The sequence below is a fragment of the Hemiscyllium ocellatum genome, chromosome 24, assembly GCF_020745735.1.
Source record: "Hemiscyllium ocellatum isolate sHemOce1 chromosome 24, sHemOce1.pat.X.cur, whole genome shotgun sequence".
Classification (NCBI taxonomy): Eukaryota; Metazoa; Chordata; class Chondrichthyes; order Orectolobiformes; family Hemiscylliidae; genus Hemiscyllium; species Hemiscyllium ocellatum.
In genome coordinates, this window is record NC_083424.1 from 29,021,704 (window position 1) to 29,039,320 (window position 17,617).

At 44.0% G+C, this 17,617-nt stretch overlaps 1 protein-coding gene across 1 annotated transcript in view; it reads left to right on the plus strand.

Moving 5' to 3' along the window:
• cfap251 (cilia and flagella associated protein 251) overlaps positions 1-17,617 on the plus strand; it is an 83,774-nt gene that overhangs the window by 50,455 nt on the left and 15,702 nt on the right. Inside the window, exons 14-18 of the mRNA XM_060844143.1 lie at positions 3,518-3,679; positions 4,192-4,376; positions 8,705-8,819; positions 9,608-9,771; positions 15,769-15,859. Coding sequence (XP_060700126.1) covers positions 3,518-3,679; positions 4,192-4,376; positions 8,705-8,819; positions 9,608-9,771; positions 15,769-15,859 — 717 coding nt within the window. The remainder of the gene's footprint in view (positions 1-3,517; positions 3,680-4,191; positions 4,377-8,704; positions 8,820-9,607; positions 9,772-15,768; positions 15,860-17,617) is intronic.

Here is a 17,617-nt window from a genome sequence, read left to right on the forward strand (position 1 = left end):
AATGGTGTGTGTGGGTGTCTGTGTGCGTGTCTGTGTGTATGTATGTCCATGTGTATGTGTGTAGGAGTATCTGTGTGTGTGTGTGTGTGTGTGTGTGTATAGTGCAATGGTGGTCACCTGTAGTGTGACATGAACCTAAGGTCCCGGTTGAGGCCCTCCCTATGGGTACCGAACTTAGCTATCAGCCTCTGCTCGGCCACTTTCCTCTGCTGCCTGTCCCGAAGTCCTCCTTGGAGGATGGTCACCCGTAGGTCCGAGGCTGAATGTCCTGGACCACTGAAGTGATTGTTGATTGTTGTGCGGTGCCCATTCATCCATTGTTGTAGCCTTTGTCGGTTTCCCCAATGTACCATGCCTCAGGGCCTGCAACATATAAGATAGACAATGTTGGCTGAGTCACATGAGTACCTGTCATGTACAAGGTGGGAGGTGTCCCCAAGCGTAATGGTGGTATCTGTGTCCACACTCTGACACGTCTTGCAGCACCTACCCTGACAGGGTTGTATGGAGTTGTCCTGACAGCCGGGCATCTTCCTACAAGCAACGAACTGTTTGAGGTTTGGCGGTTGTTTAAAGGCAAATAGTGGAGGTGTGGGGAAGGTCTTGGTGAGGTGCTCATCCTCATTGATAATGTGTTGCAGGTCACGAAGAACATGTGTAGTTTTTCAGCACCTGGAAAATACTGAACAACGAAGAGTTGCAGCATGTGTCTGTCTCCTGAGGAGGTCATTATGGTTCCTTGCTGTGGCACATCGGAACTGGCGGTCGATGAGTTGGGTATTGTACCCCGTTCTTGTGAGGGCATCCCTGAGTACTTCCAGGTGTCCGTCACATTCCTCCTCATCTGAGCAGATCCGGTGTATGCTTAGGGCTGGTCCATAGGGGATGGCTGTTTTAATATGTTTTGGGTGGAAGCTGGAGAAGTGTAGCATTGTGAGGTTGCCTGTGGGTTTGTGGTAGAGTGTGGTGCTGAGGTGTCCATCCTTGATGGAGATGCTTGTGTCCAAGAATGAGACAGATAGTCGAGAATAGCCCATGGTGTGTTTGATGGTGGGATGAAACTTGTTGATGTCACTGTGTAGTTTTATCAGTGACTCCTCACCATGGGTCCAGAGGAAGAAAATGTCGTCAATGTACCTGGTATATAGTGTTGGTTGGAGGTCCTGCATAGAAAAGAAGTCTTGTTCGAACATGTGCATAAAAATGTTGGCATATTGGGGTGCAAATTTGGTCCCCATGGCTGTTCCTTGTGTCTGGATGAAGAACTAGTTGTCAAAGGTGAAGACATTGTAATCAAGGATAACGTGGATGAGTTGTAGGATGGTGTTTGGAAATTGGCAGTTGTTGGTGTTGAGTACTGAGGCTGTTGCCTCGATGCCATCATTGTGGGGGATGCTGGTGTAGAGTGCGGAAACGTCCATTGTGACGAGGAATGTTCCCGGTTCGACTGGTTCTTGGGTGCTGAGTTTCTGTAAGAAATCCGTAGTGTCGCGACAGAAGCTGGGGATCCTCTGTACAGTAAGTTTCAAGATGCCTTCAACATAGCCGGAGAGATTCTCATATAGGGTCCCATTAACAGACACATGCACGCGTGCACACACACACACACACACACACACAAAGACCTACATGCACACATATATTTTGTGGGGTGAATTTGTACTTGCAGGGTTACATTATACTTTGCTCAAAAACTGCATGAATTAATGTAAAACTCTGATGTATAACTTTTTCGATTAGAATCTATCTAAACATTATGGCATAGACAGAGAACACAGGGGGCCAACACCTTCAACATATTCTCGAGCTATCAGCATTGTTAACAGCTAACCTGAGAATGCAACCTTTCAAAAAAAAGTTTTGAGATTTAGACATGAAAGAAGTGAAACTATCATGATGAAAGACTTAACAATCAATTTTTCAATGTATAATTTCAGTTTCATCACACTGTAAATTTTTGCTATAAATTCTGTGTGTTAGGATTGAGCCCCCCACTATCACCTGATGAAGGAGCAATGCTCCGAAAACTAGTGCTTCCAATTAAACCTGTTGGACTATAACCTGGTGTTGTGTGATTTTTAAGGAGAAAGTGAGGTCTGCAGATGCTGGAGATCAGAGCTGAAAATGTTAGCTCAGTAACATGAAGTACATTAATACTAGAAATGGAACCTTTGGTGTACCCAGCATTATTATCAGGCAGCCCTCTGTCCCATAATTAGATACAAGGCTTTTGCTTTGTAGCTATCAAAGACACTTTGAATCATAGAGACGAACAGCATGGAAACAAACCCTTCGGTCTGACTCGTCCACGCTGACTAGATATCCTTTCCTAATCTAGTCCCATTTGCCAGCTCTTGCTCCATATCCCTCTCAACCCTTCCTATTCATATACCCATCCACCTGACTTTTAAATGTCATAATTGTATCAGCCTCCACCACTTTCTCTGGCAGCTCATTCCATTAACACACCACCCTCTGTGTGAAAAAATTGCCCCTTATGCCCCTTTTAAAGCTTTCCCTTCTCACCCTAAACCTATGTCATCTAGTTCTGGATTCCCCAATCCTAGGGAAAAGAAACATCTTCGAGGAGAAAGTGAGGTCTGCAGATGCTGGAGATCAGAGCTGAAAATGCGTTGCTGGAAAAGCTCAGCAGGTCAGGCAGCATCCAAGGAGCAGGGGATTCGACGTTTTGGGCATAAGCCTCATGCCCGAAACATCGAATCTCCTGTTCCTTGAATTTTCCTGAAGAAGGGCTTATGCCCGAAATGTCGAATCTCCTGTTCCTTGGATGCTGCCTGACCTGCTGCGCTTTTCCAGCAACACATTTTCAGCTTGTGTGATTTTTAACTTTGTACACCCCAGTCCAACACCAGCATCTCCAAATCATGGCCAAGGTTGGAGGGTTTGAGCTATAAAGAGAGACTGAATAGGCTGGGGCTGTTTTCCCTGGAGCGTCTGAGGCTGAGGAGTGACCTTATAGAGATTTATAAAATCTTAAAGAGCATGGATGGGGTAAATAGATAAGGTCTTCTCCCTGGGATGGGCAAGTTCAGAATTAGAGTGCATAGGTTTAAGGTGAAAGGAGAAAGGTTTAAAAGGGACTAAGGAGCAATGTTTTCACGCAGACGGTGGTGCATGTATAGAATGAGCTGCCAGAGGAAGTGGTGGAAGGTTTAAAGAGATATGGGCTAAGTGCTGGCAAATGGGACTAGATTAATTTAGGATATCTGGTTGGCATGAACAAGTTGGACAGAAGGGTCTGTTTCGATGCTGTACATCTGTATGACTCTATGACTTGTATAGAGGCTTCTCACAAACAAATGGTGAGAAATTAATCTTGCCACCTAAAGAGGAATTATTTAATTGTGACAGTTGAACTCAACGGTGAGAATCTTATTTTTGTTTCATGCCTGTATACTCAACATCTCCGGGAAAGTTAACCTTTGCCCTGTGTCCCATCTGGAATCTATATGTCTTGCTTTGTATAGTAGTTCTTGTAATGATTCTTTTGTTGCAGGACAGTAAAACCACAGTAACGGTGTTCATGTTAAAGGATAAATCTTGGCAATATTTAGGAAGGCAAAATGCACACTTTAAGCAGATTCGAAGTCTCACATTTGGGACATATTTGGATAGTAATCAACCAAGGTTATTGTCTTTTGGAGAGGACAGAGTTCTGGTAAGTTACTGTGTTTATTTTTAGCTTGGACAGACTCAATTAATGCATTAAAAATCCATTCATTTGATGTAATTCATAATTCAAAATAATCCAAACCTAAAATTCATTTAAATGCCTGAGTTAGCTGAAAATAATCACCTATTAATTAGCAAGGGGTAAAGCAAACAAGCAATATTGCAATTGCACTACCAGGTCCAAAGCATGAAGGACAACATCATTCATGACAAAAGGAAGCAATGTACATTAAAACTCTGTAGCTCTTACTTCAAGTGATTAGTTATTTTCTTCTGATACTAATAGCTTTGCATAATTTATTGATTATTCTTCACTGTACAATTTAGTCTTTCCATGATTTTTTGCTGGGCTCTTGTAATTGTGCTTTACTTATTTAATTTTCTTGGCTTTATGTTTGTTACCACGGACCTTACAAAATATTTTCTCATTCAAAAAAATTAAAAAGTGGTCACCATTATCTAAATTGAATTTAATAAAATCCCACTTTTATTCCTCAGGTGGAGTACAACCTGGCTTCCAGTACTGTGGATGATCTGCGGATATTAAGTAGCGAAAGAATAGAACAAAGTGCTATCCCCACGTGCATGACCTGGTACCCACCAATCAGTAAAGAGAGCTTCATTGTCACCGCCAACAACCAGTATAAGTTAAAACTTTACAATGCCACTACCAAAATGTGCAGGTATGTGCAATCCATTTATTCACAAAAGGTATACATTTTCCTTCAAAACACTAATCTTTTAAATGCATTTAATAAAAGAATAACTACATCATTGTGTTCAGGTTTGTTTTGAACATTTTGAATTATTCTAGATCCTTTCAGCTATTTTTCAATGCACTTTCAGCTGTCCTATTCTGAATCTTTTTGATAACCATAAACTATAACATTATAAAAAAATTGCAGCTTAAAATTTTGTTGAACACCAACGTATAACAATTAAAAGAACACATGGACACAGTATCATAAATGTTTACAAAATTTTATTAATCTGTAAATTGACTTGTTTGGCAGAATTGAATTCTAGCTATTCCAAACAAAAATGTTGTAACAGAAATGTGGTTCCTTGCTGCCTCCCTCGGAAATTTGAAACATTTATAATTGATTGGGAGAAGTGCAAGTCAGCATCGATGTGAACTGGACTGACAGGAGTGTGTAGCACATCAGCATTGCTGTGAAGCAGGCTGAGAGGAGTGTGCAGCGAGTCAACATCACCATGAGGCAAGCTGAAAAGGAGAAAGGAGACGCCTGTGTTTCTGAAATAGTGCAAGAGAGGGGAGGTGATGCTGCCTGACCTGCTGTACTTTAACCAGCAACACATTTTCAGCTCTGATCTCCAGCATCTGCAGACCTCACTTTTTACTCAAGAGAGGGGAGGGCCAGAGCTTTCTAAAGACTGTATGACAGTGGATTTCATAAAGAGCAGCAAAGAGAACAGAATCAATCATTTCTCAGACAACATGAGACAGCGGGTCAGCAACTTCATAAAGAGAACAGCAGACCTGCATGAGAAGTGCGGTGATGGCAGGAGATTAAAAAGCTGGAGATTGAGCTACAAACACTGACACATCAGCAAAGGGAAGAGGTACCCGGACATGGTGCTTCAGGGCTATCACACCCTTTTGATTAATTATGTCAAATTTGGTCCATGATAAGGAGTAGGGGTTTGTAACTGAGTGAGGTAGGTACGGAAATGCCGAATTTAACTTTGGAGGAGCCTCAGCCATTGCTCTTGTCTAACAGGGTATGAACTTCTTCCTCCAGGTGCAGACGAAGGCAGGGAGGATGAGTGAACAGACAATATAGTGGAGAAAAGAGAAATATGATCATATTACAAGAAAGCATAATTAAGGGAATAGACCTTGTAATCTGCAACAAATGCAGAGAGTCCTGAAGGTTGTATTACCTACCTGGTGCCAAAGTTTCTGGGTTGGAGAGCAACTTGGGGTAGGAGGGGAAGAATCCAACTGTTGCGGTCGCATAGGTAGGGCACATATAGGATTAGGAATGATGTTCTCCTGAGGGATTACAAGCAGCTCAGACCTAAATTATAAAGCAGAACCACAATAGGGATAAACTCTGGATTACAACTTGTACCACGTACTAATTGGCATAGGGTAAATAAAACTAAAGAGGTCATTGCAAGTGGGAGAAATAGGTTCTAATCCTTGAGGCTCTGCACTAGTACTGGGAAAAGAGAGTTTTATTTGAATTATTCTAGGATCAGTGACCTGGTAAATTGTTTAAATAGAGTTGTAGGTAAGGCTTTAAATGACTTAGTGGGGTCAGGGTTCAATTGAAGACAAGTTTTTAAAAAATCAAAGAAATGAGAGAGCAAAGGTACAAGGTAGTGAAGAGGTGAAGCAATCATCAAAGTGTGACCAAAAGGGTAGAAAATGTACAAAGAGAAGTTCAATAGAAATTAGAAGCAGAGAGAGTAATAATAATAAAAGGCCAAAGCTTAAGGGTCTCTATCTGAGTGCATGCAGCTTTTTTAACAGGACTGATGAGTTGACAGCATAAATAGAAATAAATTAATGTGACATAATAACTGCTGTGGAGATGTGGTTACAGGATGACCAACACTAGGAACTCAATATTCAAGGATACTTAAAATTGTAGAAGCATAGACAAAAAAGGAGATGGGCTAGCTTTGCTAATAAAGGATAAACAGTGTAGTGATGAGTAGTGATATAGGTGCAGAAGATCAATGATGTGGAATTAGTTTGTGTGAAAATAAAGAATGGCAAAAGAAAGACGTTACAAGTGACAGTGGTCTATTGGTCTCATCAAGTTGTCTTACTGTAGGACAAGGTATAAATCATCAAATGATGGAGGTGTGTAAGAAGGGTTCTACAAATATAATGGTGATTTAAATCTGCCAATTGAATGAGCAAGGTTGACATAAAGACTAATTTCTAGAATGCATCAGGGATTGCCTCTTCGTACAGTATGTTCCACAACCTGGAAACTGTTTATTCAGTAATGTGTAATGAGGTGGGATTATTAGATTTCATAGTTAAGGATCCTCTGTGCATAGTGATCACAATGTAAGAAAATTTCAAATTCAGTCTGAAGGACAGCAATTAAAATGGCATAGCACAATGATGCTAGACTGGGTTATCAATCATGAAATGTCTTTTCTGTATTTCAATGACATCCAAAGCAATTGCAACATTTTTAGTGACTCAATGGATGACAATGCCTTTCAACCCATCTTTATTCAATCCATAAAGACCCTAAATCCTCTCATGTGGAGCCAATTGTTTCTTAAATAAGGTCAGAAGTAGGGACATTGGCTGACTTTAAGTAGTGTTCAGTATCATTATGATTTCTCAGGTACTGAAGCAGTCCATGCCTGCATGTGGACTTAGACAACATTGAGACATTGTCTGATGACATTCGTGGCACTCAAGTAGCTGGTGATGATCATATGCAACATGGGGAATAACAAAATCTCCCCATGACTGTTAACACTTCCAACATTTTTAGGAGTTATTATTGATCAGAAACTGAATTGGACCAATTACATAAATACTGTCACTACATGAACAGGCCAGAGGCTTGAAAAATCTTTCTCGGCACTAATTAGATTCCTTACAGTGTGGAAACAGGCCCTTCGGCCCAACAAGTCCACACTGACCCACCAAAGCGCAACCCACCCAGACCCGTTCCCCTACACGGACAATTTAGCATGGCCAATTCACCTAACCTGCACATTTTTGGACTGTGGGAGAAACCCACGCAGACACAAGGAGAATGTGCAAATTCCACACAGTCAGTCGCCTGAGGCAGGAATTGAACTCAGGTCTCTGGCGCTGTGAGGCAGCAATGCTAACCACTGTGCCACCGTGCCATGTCTTGTCAAAGCCTGTCCATCATCTACAATGCACAAGTCAGGAACATGGTGGAATGCTGTCCATCGTTTGTATGAATGTAGCTTCAACAATACTCAAGAATGTTGACAGCATCCAGGAGAGAGCCAGTCAGCACACCATTCACAATTATTAATTTCCACCATCACCATAATCACACAAAGTGGAAACTGTGTGGTATCTGCAAAATGCTCTACATTAACTTGCCAGTATCATTCAAAAGCAACTTTCAAACCCACAACCATTACCACCCAGAGACACAAGGGCCTCAAATGCATGGGAACCACCATCCTAACTTGGAACTATATTCATCGTTCCTTCACTGTCACTAGATCAAACTCCCTTCCCAACATCACTGTGAATGTATTTACACTTCATGGCATGCAGTGACTTGAGAAGGCAGCTCACTAAATCCTCCTCAAAAGCAACAAGCAATGGAAACAAATATTAGATAAAAGCTTTGACAAAGGGTCAGTTAGACTCGAAACGTCAGCTCTTTTCTCTCCTTACAGATGCTGCCAGACTTGCTGAGATTTTCCAGCATTTTCTCTTTTTTGGAAACAAATACTGTATTGACTTGCCACACATGCTCATACACCACCAAAGAATTAATAAAATAGGTTTGGATGTCTTTGCAGATATTGGTCCTAAATTTTCCTTAATTATTTTTAACCTGCAGCTCCTTTATTCTTCCTCAAATTTTCTAAATTGATTTTCTGACTTTCCTTTTCCAATATGATTTAACATCTTATATGATAAATTTTAAATAGCTTCTTTCTACATTACACAATCCTAGTATCTGTCAAACAAGGCATTAGCTTTTTGACTTTTCTTTGCTTGAGTTATTTTTTTTAATGCTTTCTTTTAACTCTGTGTCTGTGTTTTTATTTTTAGCTCTCTCTTCTTTGATAACCGTTTGGAAAAATGTTTATGCATATTCTTATATAAATCCTATTCAGCTAATTGCTTTGCCCTTTCAGGATCTGAAGAGGTCAACTTTTCTCTTCATTTCAAATCATTCTTGTTTAGTATGAGCTTGATTACAACACTTTAAAAAAACTTTGAGCACATTTGAACTCCTGTTTTGATTACATCCTGCAATTCCTTCTATTGTCACATTATTACCTTTCTTTCTAGGAAGACAGTATTAAGTCCAATGTATGGATCTCCTGTTAGAAAGATGGAAGTTCTCCCTTTCTCAAATGGGAAGGAAAATAAAATTGGTTATTTAGCCTACATCACGGATGATAAGGTACACACTCATCAACAAAACGTCTGTGCCAAAAAGTAATACAATGTGGTGATGTGCTTCACAGTTTTCACTAATTTGTGAGAGAAACTATTTGTAATGTTTCTTTGCTTTTAATTATCTGCTTCCAAATTAATTCTGCAAAGACTTTATAATGTGGAAGTGTGCTCTTTGGAAATGTGGTCTGTGTAATGTGGAATGTATAAGGAATTCCTTGCATGTGAGGAAGGTCCCATTCAGAGGTTTACATTTTTCTTTGTGCCGAGTCAGCCAGACTATTGAACTTAGTGTCTCTGCAGTTCACAAATAATTTCCTAAGATTCAACTCCTGGCTGTTGTACAGTTACTCCAATTGAAATTATGTGTATGTGAATGTGAAGTGGTAGTAGAGTTGTGTGTATTGGTGAAGGCTGTTTTGGTTGATTCATTTGCTAATCTCGTATGAAGAATTATCTTTCTGCGAGGTGTTCTTGTCCACTGAGATCTACATTGCCAACATTCCCAGAGAAGGAGTCTTGGGGTGGGGCATGAAGAAGGAGTGGCTAAAATGCCCATTTACATGATTTTGCAGGGATTTCCACTGATTTGCAACTAAAGTTAAGACATGAGAATTTTTGGACACCATGAATGTTCACAGGCCAATATTACTAAGTGAATAAATTACACTGTATTTATATTTGAAATGTGGGTTGGGCTCTATAGAGGATTGTTGCACAAGTGTAATGCTCTGCTGATTGTGTAATGACCATATGTAATTATAAATTCTAAAAATCTTTCTTACTATTACCTAGGTGGGTTTACAAACTCTGCCACTGGATGGAAACCCCCACAAGGCCTGCGCAGTCATCTGCCATGGAACAATGGTGTCCAATATTGCCTGTTCAAATGATGGTTCTTATATATTCACTGCAGGAGGAGATGATTGTACTGTGCATATGTGGAAAGTTGATCTTGCGTAAGTACACGACTGATTTTCTTTCAAGGAGCATTATTCTCAAGTAGTACTAAAGTGACTTGCACTTGTAATGCATGTTGTTGCAGAGAAATAATCTGGAACTTTTAAAAAAAAATTCCTCTGCAGAATGTGGACTTTGCTGACAAGGACAGAATTTGTTGCCCTTAAGGTGATTGGTTCTGTAGGCCAGTTCAGAGGGCAGTTAAATTCAGTCAGGCTGTGGGCCATGAATCACATGTGGGCCAGACCAGATAGGGATAGCAGATTTCCTTCCCTAAAGGACATTTGCGAATGACAATCGACAATGGTTGCATGGACACCATTAAACTAGCTTTTAATTCCAGATTCATTGAATTCAGATTTCATCACTTGCCAGTGTAGGATTTGAGCCTAGGTCCCCAGAACATTAACCTGGGTCTCTGGATTGCTAGTCCAGTGACATTGCTACCACCACCTCCCTGATTTTGCTACTTGAACATCTTTGTGAAGCATATACATCCAGGAAAACTATTAAAACGTTATCAATAGCTCTCAAAATTATATAGCTATTTACATAACTGCCAGACTCCTCAAAATATTTTATAGCCAATGAAGCACTTTCTTCTTTGAAGTGTAGCTACTGTAGTAATGTAGGAAACAATGCAGCCAATATTAGAAAATTCTCATGATCACAATTGTGATAATGGCCAGATGATTTTCTAAAAATCTTTTTTGAGTGATAACTATTGGCCAAGCCAATGGATAATACCTCCCCTGTTCTTTGAAATAGTGCCATGTGATCTTTTACACTCACTTAAGCAAGCGCTTGGGGCCTTTTATAAATCCCTCATTTGAAAGACAGCACCTTTGACAGAGCAGCTGTCCCTCGGTACTGCAATGGTGGGACAGCTTGATATTATATTCAAACCCTGAGCTATGGCTTGAACCTTGTGACTCAGAGGTAAAAGTAGTATTATCTGAACAACTCTAAATTCAATCCCAAATCTATGCTCTGAATTCTGCCCAACAACAAGCCTGGTGGCTTTGCTGCTGTGGGGCCAATCCAAAGGAGACCTATTGGAAAGGTACAAGATGCTCACATATCTAGAGAATTGCAAGACTTTACAAATAGTTACACTTTAACTGTTTATTTAATAGTATGATGGAATCAAGTTGGGAATTATAGAATCTAATTAGCATTACTTTCTGAACTCAAAGCCCATGTAATACATATTGTCTTGCAGTTAGTTGCGTTTGGGGGGTAGCCAACAGTAGAAAGCAAGAGCAGAAGCAGGCAGCTTGGGGCAGCTGTGGGAACAGGAACAGGCTGCAAGGCAGTGAGAACAGGCAGCGCGGGGGATGGCAGTGGGAGCAGGAACAGGCTGCAAGGCAGTGAGATCAGGCAGCACGGGAGATGGCAGTGGGAGTGGGAACAGGCTGCAAGGCAGTGAGAACAGGCAGCACGGGGGAATGGCAGTGGGAGCAGGAACAGACTGCAAGACAGTGAGAACAGGCAGCATGGGGGTGGCAGTGGGAGTGGGAACAGGCAGCCCGGGGTGTGGAAGTGGGAGCAGGTACAGACTGCAAGGCAGTGAGAACAGGCAGCGCGGGGGATGGGCAGTGGGAGCAGGAACAGGCTGCAAGGCAGTGAGAACAGGCAGCACGGGGGAGTGGCAGTGGGAGCAGGAACAGGCTGCAAGGCAGTGAGAACAGGCAGCACAGGGGGTGGCAGTGGGAGCAGGAACAGACTACAAGACAGTGAGAACAGGCAGCATGGGGTGTGGAAGTGGGAGCAGGTACAGACTGCAAGGCAGTGAGAACAGGCAGCACGGGGGTGGCAGTGGGAGTGGGAACAGACTACAAGACAGTGAGAACAGGCAGCATGGGGTGTGGAAGTGGGAGCAGGTACAGACTGCAAGGCAGTGAGAACAGGCAGCATGGGGGTGGCAGTGGGAGTGAGAACAGGCAGCATGGGGTGTGGAAGTGGGAGCAGGTACAGACTGCAAGGCAGTGAGAACAGGCAGCACGGGGGTGGCAGTGGGAGTGGGAACAGACTACAAGACAGTGAGAACAGGCAGCATGGGGTGTGGAAGTAGGAGCAGGTACAGACTGCAAGGCAGTGAGAACAGGCAGCATGGGGGTGGCAGTGGGAGTGGGAACAGGCAGCCCGGGGTGTGGAAGTGGGAGCAGGTACAGACTGCAAGGCAGTGAGAACAGGCAGCGCGGGGGATGGGCAGTGGGAGCAGGAACAGGCTGCAAGGCAGTGAGAACAGGCAGCACGGGGGAGTGGCAGTGGGAGCAGGAACAGGCTGCAAGGCAGTGAGAACAGGCAGCACAGGGGGTGGCAGTGGGAGCAGGAACAGACTACAAGACAGTGAGAACAGGCAGCATGGGGTGTGGAAGTGGGAGCAGGTACAGACTGCAAGGCAGTGAGAACAGGCAGCACGGGGGTGGCAGTGGGAGTGGGAACAGGCAGCCCCAGGTGTGGAAGTGGGAGCAGGTACAGACTGCAAGGCAGTGAGAACACGCAGCATGGGGTGTGGAAGTGGGAGCAGGTACAGACTGCAAGGCAGTGAGAACACGCAGCACAGGGGGGTGGCAGTGGGAGCAGGAACAGGTTGCAAGGCAGTGAGAACAGACAGCAAGAGATGGTGACGGAAGTAGGAATAGGCTGCAAGGTGACGAGAGCAAGCAGTTTAGGGCAGTGATGGGGCTGAGGTTGAGGCTGGAGCAGGGGAGGTTGAACCCTTGTGAGGAGTGTCACCCAAGGAGCAGGAAAATTGACGTTTCGGGCAGGAGCTCTTCATCAGGAATGAGGCCAGGAGCCTCCGAGGTGGAGAAATAAATGGGACGTGGGGGGGTTGGGCTGAGGTGAAGGTAGCTAAGAGTGCAGTAGGTGAATGGAGGTGTGGTGAAGGTGCTAGGTCGGAGAGGAGGGTGGAGCAGATAGGTGGGAAGGAAGATTAGCAGGTAGGTCAGGTCATGAGGATGGTGCTGAACTGGCAGATTGGAACTGGGTAAGGTGGGGGGGAGTGGAAATGAGGAAACTGGTGAAGTCTATGTTGATGCCCTGGGGTTGAAGTGTGCTAAGGTGGAAGATGAGGTGTTCTTCCTCCAGGCGTTGGGTAGTGAGGGAGCGGCATTGGAGGAGACCCAGTACCTGCATGCCCTTGGCAGAATGGGAGGGGGAGGTGAAATGTTTGGCCATGGGTGGTGCAGTTGCTTGGCACGGGTGTCACGGAGGTGTTCCCTGAAGCGCTCTGCGAGAAGGCGTCAAGTCTCCCCAATGAAAGGAGACCGCATCGGGAGCAATGGATGCAATAAATGATATTTGTGGAAGTGCAGGTGAAACTTTGATGGATGTGGAAGGCTCCTTTAGGGCCTTGGATGGAGGTGAGGGAGGAGGTGTGGGCGCAGGTTTTGCAATTCCTGTGGTGGCAGGAGAAGGTGCCGGGAGGGGAGGGTGAGGTGTTGGGGGACGCGGACCTGGCCAGCTAGTCACGGAGGGAATGGTATTTGTGGAAAGTGGTAGGGGTGGGGAGGGAAATATATCCTGGTGGTGGGGTCCATTTGCAGGTGGTGGAAATGTTGGCGGATGATGCGGTTTATGTGAAGGTTGGTGGGATGGAAAGTGAGGACCCGGGGTGGTTCTGTCCTTGTTGTGTTTGAGGGCGGAGGTACGGGAAGTGGATGAGATGCGTTGGAGGGCATCTTTAACCACGTGGGAGGGGAAATTACGGTCTCTAAAGAAGGAAGCCATCTGGTATGTTCTGTGGTGGAACTGGTCCTCCTGGGAGCAGATACGGTGGAGGCAGAGGAATTGGGAATATGGGATAGCATTTTTGCAAGAGGTAGGGTGGGATGAGGTGTAATCCAGGTAGCTGTGGGAGTCGGTGGGTTTGTACAAAATGTCAGTGTTGAGTCAGTCACTGTTGATCGACATGGAAAGGTCCAGGAAGGGGAGGGAGGTGTCAGAGATGGTCCAGGTGAATTTAAGGTCGGGGTGGAATGTGTTGGTGAAGTTGATGAACTGTTCAACTTCCTTGTGGGAGCACGAGGTGGGACCGATTCAGTCATTCTCTCCTGGCATCTTCCCCTGCCACCGCAGGAATTGTAAAACCTGCGCCCACACCTCCTCCCTCACCTCCATCCAAGGACCCAATGGAGCCTTCCACATCCATCACCTGCACTTCCACCAATGTCTTTATTGTATCCGTTGCTCCCAATGCGGTCTCCTTTACACTGGGGAGACTGACGCCTTCTTTAGAGAACATCACCAGGACACCCTCACCAATCAACCTCACCGCTCCGTGGCTGAACATTTCAACTCCCCCTCCTACTCTGCTGAAGATATGCAGGTCCTAGGCCTCCTCTGACGCCTCTCCCTCACCACCCTATACCTGGAGAAAGAATGCCTCATCTTCCGCCTCGGAACAATTCAACCCCAGGGCAGCAATGTGGACTCCCCCAGTTTCCTCATTTCCTCTCCCCTCACCTTACCCCGGTTCCAAACTGAAAGTTCAGCATCATCCTCATGACATGTCCTACCTGCTAATCTTCCTTCCCACCTATCCTCTCCACCCTCACCTTTATCCCCACCTCCATCCACCTATTGCATTCTGAGCTACCTTCTCCCCAGCCCCACCCCCCTCCCATTTATCTCTCCACCCATGAGGCTCCCAGCTTCATTCCTGATGAAGGGCTCCTGCCTGAAACGTTGATTTTCCTGCTTCTCGGATGCTGCCTGACCTACTGTGCTTCTTCAGCACCATTCTAATCTTGACTCTCATCTCCAGCATCTGCAGTAGCCACTTTTCCCTCGGAGTCACCCAGCATGGCCAGGCACCTACAGACTGTTCTGTTGAATTGTTAACTGTATTTGCTTTGCTTTTAGTTTTTAGTAAGTTTTTAGTAAGAAGGACTGTAATGTTTCACATTTTACATTGTTTTCTTTATTTTTTTGCTTTATACCAAGACCCTGTATCTAGGTGTCTTTGTACCTAAGATTGTGCCTTAATTGGTGACTTGTAAACTTTTCACTGTACTCATGGGTATACATACAACAATAAATTAATCCAATTCAATTCAATTCAGTTGTGGTATCAAGTTGCCGGGTAAGATATCCTTGAGGTTCATAGATACAAATCAGTCAGCAGTCATCTATCTGAGAGACAGAAAGCAGGAGATAGAGCTAGCCAGAAGTAGAGAAAATACTGACCTTATTGTTAACCACTCAGAATGAGGATGAGAACTTGTGCTCAGATTGAAGAGACAAGTTTGTTCCCTCATTTTGGTGGAGAAAGTGAGGACTGCAGATGCTGGAGATCAGAGCTGAAAATGTGTTGCTGGAAAAGCGCAGCAGGTCAGGCAGCATCCAAGGAACAGGAGAATCGACATTTCGGGCATGAGTCCTTCTTCAGGAATTCCTGAAGAAGGGCTCATGCCTGAAACTTCGATTCTCCTGCTCCTTGGATGCTGCCTGACCTGCTGCGTTTTTCCAGCAACACATTTTCGGCTCCCTCATTTTGGTGTTTAGGTGCTTTTAGTTTGTGTATTACAATAAATGTCTTAAAGCGTGAAATCATACTGTACTTTCCTTTCAGTCAGTTTCTGAAGCTCAGATTGTTTTTGAAGTCACCAGCCTAGGTGGAGACCATTGGTAACATTATTTAGTGTAATAATGAGAGCACTACCACTGACCTTAATGTTCACTCACAATTTCCATTCTATATTATTTGAAAGTGCACAAAAATTGGGGAACAATTGTAAGTTTATTAATCTTCTTTGATGAAATTGCTAACCTCCACAAAACTTGGAATCCTTCCTGGTCTACATGACTGAGCAAGATAGCATAAAGTTCTTTAATAGAGCAAGAACTAACAAAAATTTTGATTTTGGGGCCATTAACTATCTTTGCAATAATTGAACATTCAATGCTCTTGTTTCATTATACACTGTGTCATTAGAATGTTAAATGTAGAGGTAAGGAAATAAATGATCTATTTTCTGATATTGAAGAGCCCATGAAGCAGTAACTGCACTAGGAGGAGAGGAATTGATTCCATTCTATGGCTTATTGGAAGGTGGAAGAGATGGAGAATTATTTATGGTAATGATATTTCTGGATTTCTCTTGATTTGCAAAAAAAATCAGATTCTAAAAAAACCAAATATATTTTTGTTAGGGCATGGCATTTGAAGCATGTATAGCTTTATAGTGTCTGGGCAATTATTAGGAGTAAGAATAGCAACCCCAGAGGTAGTGATGAGGTTGCCACGTGTGGAGATGAGGTAAAAACAATGACTGCAGATGCTGGAAACCTGATTCTGGATTAGTGGTGCTGGAAAAACACAGCAGTTCAGGCAGCGTCCGAGGAGCAGTAAAATCGACGTTTCGGGCAAAAGCCTTTCATCAGGAATACAGGCAGAGTGCCTGAAGGGTGGAGAGATAAATGAGAGGAGGGTGGGAGTGGGGAGAAAGTAGCATAGAGTACAATAGGTGAGTGGGGGTGAGGATCAAGGTGATAGGTCAGAGGAGGGTGGGGGAAGGTAACAAAGAGTACAATGGGTGGATGGGGGTGGGATGAAGGTGAGGACATGAGGTACAATGGATGAGTTGGGGGAGTTCCAAACGTCCAGCTCAGCACTGTCCCAATGACTTGTCTTACCTGCCTATCTTCTTTTCCTCCTATCCACTCCACCCTCCTCCCTGACCTATCACCTTCATCCCCACCCCAACTCACCTATTGTACTCTATGCTATTTTCTCCCCACCCCCACCCTCCTCTCATTTATCTCTCCACCCTTCAGGCTCTCTGCCTGTATACCTGATGAAAGGCTTTTGCCCGAAACGTCGATTTTACTGCTCCTCGGACGCTGCCTGAACTGCTGTGCTTTTCCAGCACCACTAATCCAGAATGTGTGGAGATGAGCAGGGTGGAAGCATGCCTTGAGACCTGGTTACTGTTCAAAGTTTCTTTCTCTAAAGAATTAAACAGAAAACATCCCTCCAGCCCTCATCCTCCACATACTCCCCCAACTCATTGTACCTCATGTCCTGTAACCAATACCGTAACCTCTCATTCCCTGTCAAAGTATGACCCTGCATCCATCCCATAACTCCTAATGGTCTCCATGCCAGTCTATACCCTTGTACCCATCCACATAATTGTTCATATCCTTCATGTGAGTCTATGCTCCCTGTCCATGACTCTTTATAGTCCCTATGACAACGTGGTTGCAAGTCATGCCAGCCCATGTTCTTATCATCCTTCGGCCTAAACCTGCCATATTGTCTCAATAGAAGTCCTCAAGCTGCATACATCAAAGAAATAGAAAATAGAAGTTCTATAAATTCAAATTGTATCTATTGAAGACTTCACTGTATTAAAAAAAAGTGTTCCCTTTCATAAAAACCCATTTGCTCCATATATATTCCTTCAACTTCATCAGCCTACAATGACTACTATTGGTCTATCACCATCCTGAGATGTCAATCATATTATGCACTTTACTATGCTAATGGATGGTTGCAATATCATTCATGCAGCAGTAATACAGTAACAGAATTCATAGAATCCCTATAAGTGTGGAAGCAGGCCATTCAGCCCATCGAGTTCACCCCGACCCTTTGAACAGCATCCTACCTGCATCTACTTCCCAACTCTATCCTTGTAACCCTGCATTCCCCATCACTAATCCACCTAACCTGCACATTTCTGGACTATGGGAGGAAACTGGAGCATCCAAAGGAAACCCATGCAGATATGGGAAGAAAGTGCAAACTCAACAGTCGCCCAAGGGTGGAATTGAACCCGGGTCCCTCTTGCTGTGAAGCAACAGTGCTAACCATTGAGGCACCATGTCGCC